Source organism: Coregonus lavaretus (assembly GCF_964263955.1).
Source record: "Coregonus lavaretus genome assembly, chromosome: 12".
Taxonomy (NCBI): Eukaryota; Metazoa; Chordata; class Actinopteri; order Salmoniformes; family Salmonidae; genus Coregonus; species Coregonus lavaretus.
The window spans coordinates 45,815,844-45,826,707 of NC_139999.1; the positions used below are offsets into that span (position 1 = coordinate 45,815,844).

The 10,864-nt window shown below is 42.1% G+C and overlaps 1 protein-coding gene across 1 annotated transcript in view; it reads left to right on the forward strand.

Moving 5' to 3' along the window:
- The window catches only part of LOC311138525 (protein bicaudal D homolog 2-like), a 58,074-nt gene extending 47,362 nt beyond the window's left edge, over window positions 1-10,712 (forward strand). Inside the window, exons 7-8 of the mRNA XM_084173239.1 lie at window positions 6,785-7,028; window positions 8,308-10,712. Coding sequence (XP_084029365.1) covers window positions 6,785-7,028; window positions 8,308-8,310 — 247 coding nt within the window. The 3' untranslated portion in view covers window positions 8,311-10,712. The remainder of the gene's footprint in view (window positions 1-6,784; window positions 7,029-8,307) is intronic.
- The last annotated feature ends 152 nt before the right edge of the window (window positions 10,713-10,864 follow it).

A 10,864-nucleotide genomic window follows, 5' to 3' on the forward strand; every position in this document is an offset into this window, starting at 1 on the left:
TATATATATACAGTGGGGAAAAAAAGTATTTAGTCAGCCACCAATTGTGCAAGTTCTCCCACTTAAAAAGATGAGAGAGGCCTGTAATTTTCATCATAGGTACACGTCAACTATGACAGACAAAATGAGGGAAAAAAATCCAGAAAATCACATTGTAGGATTTTTAATGAATTTTTTTGCAAATTATGGTGGAAAATAAGTATTTGGTCAATAACAACAGTTTCTCAATACTTTGTTATATACCCTTTGTTGGCAATAACACAGGTCAAACGTTTTCTGTAAGTCTTCACAAGGTTTTCACACACTGTTGCTGGTATTTTGGCCCATTCCTCCATGCAGATCTCCTCTAGAGCAGTGATGTTTTGGTCGCTGGGCAACATGGACTTTCAACTCCCTCCAAAGATTTTCTATGGGGTTGAGATCTGGAGACTGGCTAGGCCACTCCAGGACCTTGAAATGCTTCTTACGAAGCCACTCCTTCGTTGCCCGGACGGTGTGTTTGGGATCATTGTCATGCTGAAAGACCCAGCCACGTTTCATCTTCAATGCCCTTGCTGATGGAAGGAGGTTTTCACTCAAAATCTCACGATACATGGCCCCATTCATTCTTTCCTTTACACGGATCAGTCGTCCTGGTCCCTATGCAGAAAAGCTGCCCCAAAGCATGATGTTTCCACCCCCATGCTTCACAGTAGGTATGGTGTTCTTTGGATGCAACTCAGCATTCTTTGTCCTCCAAACACGACGAGTTGAGTTTTTACCAAAAAGTTCTATTTTGGTTTCATCTGACCATATGACATTCTCCCAATCCTCTTCTGGATCATCCAAATGCACTCTAGCAAACTTCAGACGGGCCTGGACATGTACTGGCTTAAGCAGGGGGACACGTCTGACACTGCGGGATTTGAGTCCCTGGCGGCGTAGTGTGTTACTGATGGTAGGCTTTGTTACTTTGGTCCCAACTCTCTGCAGGTCATTCATTAGGTCCCCCCGTGTGGTTCTGGGATTTTTGCTCACCGTTCTTGTGATCATTTTGACCCCACAGGGTGAGATCTTGCGTGGAGCCCCAGATCGAGGGAGATTATCAGTGGTCTTGTATGTCTTCCATTTCCTAATAATTGTTCCCACAGTTGATTTCTTCAAACCAAGCTGCTTACCTATTGCAGATTCAGTCTTCCCAGCCTGGTGCAGGTCTACAATTTTTTTTTCTGGTGTCCTTTGACAGCTCTTTGGTCTTGGCCATAGTGGAGTTTGGAGTGTGACTGTTTGAGGTTGTGGACAGGTGTCTTTTATACTGATAACAAGTTCAAACAGGTGCCATTAATACAGGTAACGAGTGGAGGACAGAGGAGCCTCTTAAAGAAGAAGTCAAAGGTCTGTGAGAGCCAGAAATCTTGCTTGTTTGTAGGTGACCAAATACTTATTTTCCACCATAATTTGCAAATAAATTCATTAAAAATCCTACAATGTGATTTTCTGGATTTTTTTTTCTCAATTTGTCTGTCATAGTTGACGTGTACCTATGATGAAAATTACAGGCCTCTCTCATCTTTTTAAGTGGGAGAACTTGCACAATTGGTGGCTGACTAAATACTTTTTTTCCCCACTGTATATATATATATATAGATACTGTATATATAGATACTGTATGTAATTGTATACAAATGTAAGCAAGGTTTGAAGTGATTATGTTTTAGTCATCTGTTTGGGCTTCTTTTGGTCAATTTGCAGTCTATAAATTATTTGTAATTATGTTCCGGCCCCCTGACCATCCGCTCAAGAAAAAATCGGTCCGCAGTTGATGATCCCTGCCGTATTGTAAGTGGAGCTGCGAGGTTCACAGGCAGAGTAAATCGATCCTTTGTCTGGATAGGCCAGAAAATGTGACGTGTCGCTTCCTATGCAAATGTACGTTTAACCTACTGCATCTCAGATAAGAGCGGAGAGCGGCATGTGAAAAGGGACAACCGGAGTGTTCACAGCAATTGATGTTGAACGGTTCAGAGCACTCTGTACACAGATGTCAGTCGGAACCGGTCCTGAACCGCTCAAAAAGGTTTTTAGGTTTAAGAGGTTTTTAATACACTAAGAAATGAGGCACTTTTGGCACATTAATCAATATGGTAAATGTTGAGTTGAGAATATCATCATATACAAACAAGGGGTAGGTCTACAAATTAATTGTATGTACTGAATTGGAATTCAGTACAAATAAATAGTTTTAATTAGAAATTCTGAATTGTAATTTTTTACCAAGGTTAAAACTATAATTAAAACACAAATTAAAACCTATTTTATATCTCTATTATAGTGAGCTATTATTCCATATGATCCATTTCCTGCCTCTTGAACTACTTAGAAAATCAAAGTGAAAAAGAACAGCACAGATTGGTCCCTTTTAGCTAGATGTGCGAGCGGCACCAATGAGCTCAGGGCCGGCGCCAGAACAAATCAGTTGTACAGGCATTTGATTTCCATAGGGGGGCACGTTAATATATTTATTTATTATTATAGGTGTAAAGACCATGGGCGGGACTTAAGTTTCAAGTTCGGGGAAGCTTACAATTTATACTACCATTTCTAATGATCTGCGTGCCAGTTATGATTATTTTTATATGCACATTTTCGTGGAACAGTTTTGTTCAACAATAACGTCAAAATTATTGGCATGTTGTTAATCATAAAAATCTGAATTAAAATGATAAAATGTCAAACTAATGCGAGAGCACCAGCCTGATCCACCGTGATCCATTGGCAGCAAAAAAAAATGGTGCATGTAACTCAGAGGTAGCCTATCGCCAATGTAGCAGTAGGCCTATAACTTCCATCATCAACAAGTAAAATACATAAGCCTAAAGCCGACAAATGAAAACAGTAGAAAATATCCTGATGAAAATTCAGGTTCTTTCATTCGCATTCATCTCTCTACTCCGCGTGTCTGCTTTCCTTTCTATCTGACTTGACTTGATTTATCGCTAGTGAAGTGCAACCTATCAAATCAATCAACTAGGTACGAAGCTGTCTCTAGCAAACTTGCAACATTGTATTAACCAGCCTATTACGGGCCCTCAGAGTTTCCCTCGCCAGTGAGCTTGGGACGGACAACTGTTTTTTCATCTTTCCACTTAATATATGGGATCATCAGATCATTATATTTTGCTCTTTTACACCGAAGCTTGGTGATTATCGAGGCCGGGAGAGTGTTTGAAAGATTTTTCAAATACTGTGAGGAACTATTATCATTCGCAATGGCTGTTGAAAAAAAACGACGTTGTTGACTTACTGTGTGAGGTGAAGAAAACATGACTGAGGGGCTCAGCGTATTAGTGCTGGACGTGGGGAGTTAAGACAATCAAAAACCAGACATCCCCAAATTGGCAATTTCCTACATTTGCACCCAGCAGGCCAGGTACTTCTATGCGTGCTCAGGCATGCGCGTTCCCTCAACATGATCAGGAAAGAGAAACCAGACACATGCTGACATGGAGCACTCCAAACAAAAGACAATGGAAAAATGTTCTAAACTCGTAAATGATGCTTATGAAATAAACCAAAACTTGTTTCTCACAAGTGTAGCAGGTTTTGAACTCTACAAACAACGTTCCCACTCTGAGAATGAGAACGGTAAATGACTAATTAATACATGCATTAACATCAATTATTGTAACTAAATGATGGGGATTAATGGGACATTTACTAGGCCTACTGGTAACATATGTAATGGGGAGTTGATACAAAAACAATCAAAGGGCAAACAATTCACACAATTAAACAATGAATGCGCAAGAATTGGCAGGAGACAGCTGAGAGCATTCTGGAGAGAGACGCGCCATATCTTTGCCACACACCCCTCCCCTTCTTCTTGTCTCAACATTTTAAATTATACTCAAGACACATTATCTTCACACATATTTTAGATGCTTTTCACTGACAGCCGCAACTCAACAATCAGCTAGGCCTGTTGCCACGCTCACTGCCCAAATTGCGGGCTTCCCAACTAGGCATATAGGCCTACACGCTTTGGATTTGAAACAATCCACATCTATTTTTTTAAAATAAGCTAATGATCCTCTAAGACTAAGTCATGCTCCCTGGTGAAGTATTTTGAATGATTTTATTTAAACAGGAGTAATTCTATAATTTTGGCAAAACATCAGTTTACTTTAGGTGGAAGCCAGCATCCGACTGTGCACCCGCCAACTTACCTTTCCAATTCGTGTGGCTGAAACCAGAGATCTGTATAAAATGATGAGATGCTTATGTCTCCACCCTAACAATGGGAGTTGTTTTCCCAAAGGCGGGAAGGCAGGCGACAAACTTAGGTATGCATATTAAGCCCATAGAAACGCATTGGACTTATTCTGGACAGATTTTGGCCAGAGTGGGCCCTCTCGCTTCGCCTCTTCCTCTTTGCTGAAACTATCTCACCGAAGAATGCATACGAGCGAAACAGCGCCCTTCTGTCTTACTATGTAGCCCATGTATCTGATGCTGTCTGGACAGAAATAGTATGACATGCCATACTCTTTTTTTTTTTGGTGGGTCCGGAAAGCATCAGATACATGGTCTACATACAGTGCCTTTGGAAAGTATTCAGACCCCTTGACTTTTTCCACATTTTGTTACGTTACAGCCTTGTTCTAAAATGGATTAAATGTTTTTTTCCCCCTCATCAATCTACACACAATACCCTATAATGATAAAGCAAAAAACATTTGTTTGACATTTTTGCTAATTTATTAAAAATAAGAAACTGAAATATCACATTTACATAAGTATTCAGACCCTTTACTCAGTACTTTGTTGGCACATCTGTATTCTTCTCTGCTGATCCTCTCAAGCTCTGTCAGGTTGGATGGGGAGCATCGCTGCACAGCTATTTTCAGGTCTCTCCAGAGATGTTCGATCGGGTTCAAGTCCGGGCTCTGGCTGGGCCACTCAACGACATTCAGAGATTTGTCCCGAAGCCACTCCTGCGTGGTCTTGGCTGTGTGCTTAGGGTTGTTGTCCTGTTGGAAGGTGAACTTTCACACCAGTCTGAGGTCCTGAGCGCTCTGGAGCAGGTTTTCATCAAGGATCTCTCTGTACTTTGCGCCGTTCATCTTTGCCTCAATCCTGACTAGTCTCCCAGTCCTTGCTGCTGAAAAACATCCCCACAGCATGATGCTGCCAGGTTTCCTCCAGATGTGAAGCTTGGCATTCAGGCCAAAAAGTTCAATCTTGGTTTCATCAGACAAAAGAATCTTGTTTCTCATGGTCTGAGTGCCTTTTTGCAAACTCCAAGCGGGCTGTCATGTGCCTTTTACTGAAGAATGGCTTTCGTCTGGCCTCTACCATAAAGGCCTGATTGGTGAAGTGCTGCAGAGATGATTGTCCTTCTGAAAGGTTCTCCCATCTCCACAGATGTCACCTCCCTGACCAAGGCCCTTCTCCCCATATTGCTCAGTTTGGCCAGGCGGCCAGCTCTAGGAAGAGTCTTGGTGGTTCCAAACTTCTTCCATTTAAGAATGTTGGAGGCCACTGTGTTCTTGGGGACCTTCAATGCTTCAGAAATGTTTTTCTACCCTTCCCCAGATCTGTGTCTCGACACAATCCTGTCTCGGAGCTCTACAGACAATTCCTTCGACCTCATGGCTTGGTTTTTGCTCTGACATGCACTGTCAACTGTGGGACCTGTCAAGGTGTGTGCCTTTCCAAATCATGTCCAATCAATTGAATTTACCACAGGTGGACTCCAATCAAGTTGTAGAAACATCTCAAGGATACATCTGAGCTCAATTTCGAGTTTCATAGCAAAGGGTCTGAATACTTATGTAAATAACGTATTTCTGTTTTTTATTTGTAATAAATTAGCAAACATTTCTCAACCTGTTTTCGCTTTGTCATTATGTGGTATTGTGTGTAGATTGCTGAGGATTTTTTTTATTTAACCCATTTTAGAAAAAGTCAAGGGGTCTGAATACTTTCCGAAGGCACTGAGACAGAGGGGCGCTGTTTCACTCGCTCGGATGCTTTATCTGAGATGAATGCGTCTTTCTGTCGGCGCACATCTCGGTCAAATAAATTATCTATATTTCTATATTTTATTTGGAAGGGCAAGGAGGTACAGTAGGCGGTACCAGGCTCCCTAAGACCCGCCCATAATGCCGGCCTGAATGAGCTTCTAGGTTGTTGAGGAGTGAGGAGCTGTGTTTCTGCCAGAGGCTGCATGCAAAAATGGTGGATAAATGGAGATGGTTCACTCAGGCAGTTTACCAATGAAAAAAATGGTCAGTTCCGGTCTGCTTAACTGGGTGTTTCTCCCATAGACACCAATGCAATAGCAGCTGGGTCTGGTCTACTTAGTTCATTGACTTTCATCGAACCAGAAAAAAACAACTTTAAAAAAGGCGAGTGGAGTGTCTCGCTTCCTCTTCCGTCTCTGCTGCATGTGTGTGGAAGAGACAGGGCATTGTGGGAGCTGTCTGATGTAATACTGAGGCGATTCAGAGGCTGCTGGCAAGCTCCTCCTGACAGCATCTGGAAAATGCGGCTCTGTGAGTCTGAATGGAGAAAACATGCACTGACTTGTTAGCAGGAATAGATGTGCTCCATCTGGTGGGGAAAGTTATAAGTTCCTTATTGGGTTTTCATTTGACTAATATTATCCCTTTTTCTCTTGCCCTCTCTCTTCCTCGCTTTCCCTCCGCTCTCTCTCTCTCTCTCCATCTCCACCCTCTTTCTCTCTTTCCCCTCTCTTCCCTTCCCCTCTCTCTCCCTGCCCCCACCTCTCTCACCCTCTCAGGTGTGATGAGTATGTGACCCAGCTTGATGACATGCAGAGGCAGCTGGCTGCAGCGGAGGACGAGAAGAAGACCCTGAACTCCCTGCTCCGCATGGCCATCCAGCAGAAGCTGGCCCTGACCCAACGTCTGGAGGACCTGGAGTTCGACCATGAGCAGGCGCGCCGCGGCGGGGGAGCGGCGGCGAGCGGGCGGGTCAGAACCTCCTCGTCGTCACGGGGCAAAGGGACCTCGGCCACTCATCACGTAAGTCAGAGACGCTGCTGCAGGGTCCTCCCCGTGCCCAGCGGCATCCTGGGAGGCCCTGTGGTCCTCTGCAGCGAGAAGTACAAGATCTACTGTGACATTTGAACTCTAACCTCCATCATAACCTCTAACCTCTCATCACGCTTTGCACTGCTGAGCTTCACCGGCATGGTTCTGTCAAGGCTGTTGCTGTAACTATGACAGTGGTGGCTAACGGTGTGCATGTATCTACTACTATGTGATGGCTATGTGTTCATATCCAGCATGGCATGATGCTAGCTTGGCTCAGGCATACCTATTCTGCTAGTAATGCTCACGGAGTGGCAGAATGTTGGCAAGGTTGTAGAATTTACAGTCAGAGTTCAGAGCAGGAGTGTGTACATAACATAATCTGTTATGACTATGCTATTTCATGTTAATGACAGTGTAATGTAGCTCTTTTGACGAAGGCTTTGAGTAAAGTGTAACTGCGTAATCTTAGAACTGTCCGTCAGACAGGCAGCAGTGCAGGCTGCAGAAAGACCTCTGCTGCTTCCGTCTGGTCCACACCATTCAGGGACCATTAAAACAGTGCAATGAAATGTACTGTAGCTGCTAAATAAAAGAGCACTGTGGCTAAGCACTTGTGATATCACTTTTGCTGTGGTAGCACAAAGTGATAACTGTGATGTGTGATGTGGCACATTCGGTTTACAGATCAAGTTCCCTGGCACATAATGTAATAGAGATTGTAGAGCAATGTTCGTTATAAAGACAAATAGTAGAGCATTTCTAAATGAGGGTTAGTTACAAACCCTAATTCAGGAATAAGCATTTTAAAATGATATATGGATCTAGTTTTGTGTGAATTAGCCTGGTGGTTTTGAAATGTTTAGTGAGGATTTTCAGAGTAAGGTGAAGACTGAGTGAAAATGTTCCGTACCTCCTCCTCTTATAACCCTCATCCAGTCATCCATCTGTCTGCCCCATCCACCTAATCTTCTCCTACCTGTCACTAGAGACCTGTATGCTGGTGTAACTTACATTACCTCATAACTCATGATCATCCCTAACCTGCATGTTGAGTACCATACTTGTGAGTCTTCTGCTTCCTGCAGCCAGCTGCATCATGGTCAGCCAAGACTGCACTGTGCACGACTAACCCTTACCATCCTAACCCCACTGACTCCCCCACCTTACCATGCCTAACATAGGTAATGACTTTATCAAATCAAGGCTGACCATATGGTAATCAAAATCTCAGATTTTAATGTAATTTTATTTTCTCTCCATTTTACAGTAATTTAATCAAGCCCAGTGTCCTTCAAACGTTGACAGTCACCTTGCCGATGATTACTTCAGTATCCACCCGTGGCCTGAGACCCATGTCAGAGACATACACTGCTGTAGTGCAAGGACTTTGTTTCTGAGTGCAAACACACACCAGAGTATGTGAGTGGAGTTGAGCGGTCGGTCGGAAATCCCACTCATTCGCTCCGTTCATTTTCTGTTTAAAAGGATAATTTAACAAACAGCCCATCTACTTTTGTGACTATGTTCCATTATGTACTCATATGTCTTAGCATTAGTGGTGGGGTAGTCTAAATAAATACAACAGAATAGGCCATAATGAAGGAAATGGAAAATGCTGGCCAGAGCTTGTGGCTGAGCTTGTGGCTGAGCTTGTGGCTGAGCTTGTGGCTGAGCAGCACCGGAGCCACATTGAGGTGGGATAGAAGGCCAACACATTTTAGGAAGTCACTCCACGCTCCGCGACTTGCTCAACTCCACTCACATCCTCTGACACACACACACACACACACATGCTCCAGACCCCTACAGACACACGTGAAATCCCCAGGGGCTTGGTCCCTCTGTGCGGCTACAGGAAACAAGAAAGTCTCATGGGTATGATGACCATAGAGGTCTATTTCTATGGGTATGACCGACAGTATGACCCTCATTGTGATCCAGTCATGCATCCCACATTGTCCACCACTATAATATTAGAACTCTGTCTTTTCCCCGATGATAGCCGACGAAACTCAACTCCACGATTTACGATGGTAAATCGTGGAGTTTAGTTTAATCGGCTACCCGAATGACAGCGCACTTTTAATGTATTTTTATTTATCTTTTTTTTGCTTGTAACTCAGTGAACGTGTGAGATGTTCATAAGCTTTTTGTTGCATTTAATAATTGTTGATAATTGGAGCATTCATAATAGAATTTCCATGGAGAGCAAACCTGTGTTGATTTATATTTATTTGTAGGGAAAGATCAGAGGCAGGAAAGTCATAGGAACTAAAGTGACTTGCTACAGTTTTCCCTGGGGTCAATATTCAGTGGGACTCCCAGGCTAACGTAAGTTCTCTGCAAGAACATGGATGGAAATCTTGATTGTCACATGTATTTTGATTTTTTTATTTAACCTTTATTTATCCAGGCGAGTCAATTAAGAACAAATTATTATTTACACCTGTGCTTCTAAAAAGTTAACCAGAGAGAGCAGGATGTTCAAGAAGGCTTTTTGGTGCCTTATTCTTCTACCTTCTGGTCTTAGTTTTGACTAGTAGTGCCTTTCTGTCCACAAAAGAGAAGCTAGATGTAGTTTTCTTATGTTTTCTATGTCTTTGAGAAGGAATTGGGGTGAGAGGTTTTGACCCCTGTCATTAACAGATTGAGGAAAATAATAGGAACTGTGGTGAATTCTTTGAAGTGATTCTGTGATCCTGCAAACATGCAGAATTGCAATTTTAGGTGCTATTATTATTATTATAACGAAAAACCTTATTTTAAACGTTTTGATCCTATAACTGTTAACTTTGTCTGCCGAGTTAATAGTGGTTCAAAGCATTTACAACAGTAACTGATTGAGAGATTACTAATGCATATACTTATTTATACTCTAGCTTTGTATGGCAATGGTCAGGCAATGTCAATATAGTATTGACAAGTATGGAGGATAATTTTTTTGTCTGTTTTAATGCAATTTTATGAACACTTTTTATGTCCTCTAAAAGAGTTGTTGTGACTTCAGCAAACAGAAGAAGTTAAGTCATCAACACTTCTGCAGTGCCATTTCATTCACAGGTTTGTTGATGCAATAAAAGTTACATTTAGGGTTCTCTTTTTTTTTTACAAGTGCAATTTCAACACAGTATCTGTATGGAAATACGGAATAAAAACGCTGTCTGTTTGCTGATGCTATTGTTACGTTTTACTACTTCTTACTCACAATCTTGATCCTATTTGAGTTTATCTTTTAACTAAATAACTTCACTTGTTTGTATTTATTTTAAACAATGTCATGTTGTATGTTGGTATTGTCAATAATGTGGATTATGTTTAGTGGCATATTGATACCATATTGATGTCATTTTCCAATGTCATCTTCAAAGGACTTTGGGTGGAGATGGTGGTCGCGTTGCACTGCTTGGTTCGTTGCATGGATCAAGGAATGGTTGCGTGCCATGTCATCGACTGACAGATTGCTATAACATAATTATGTGGTTAGCTGATGGGTAAAATGCCTATCCAGGCGTTGTAAGATCTGGCAACGTCTAAGCAGTGGAACGCTCAATAGAAGCCAGTAGCCTACCAACCTGTGTGATGATAATGATGTTGCACTGCCAAGGTGCATGCTTCATAGTTACTGTTATTCTGCCTAAAGGTCTGCCTCATGGCCAAATAAACTTAACTTCAGACTTAATGTGGTGTTGTTGGGGTTATTAAAAAATATATATTGATCCTATCTAAGCCTATTTCTGCTTCAGTAATTCAATGTCTCCCTCTAAAATAGTCTGTGCATCCATTTAGGAAGTTTTCCAACATGCATTAGTCAAAAAATATAGCTA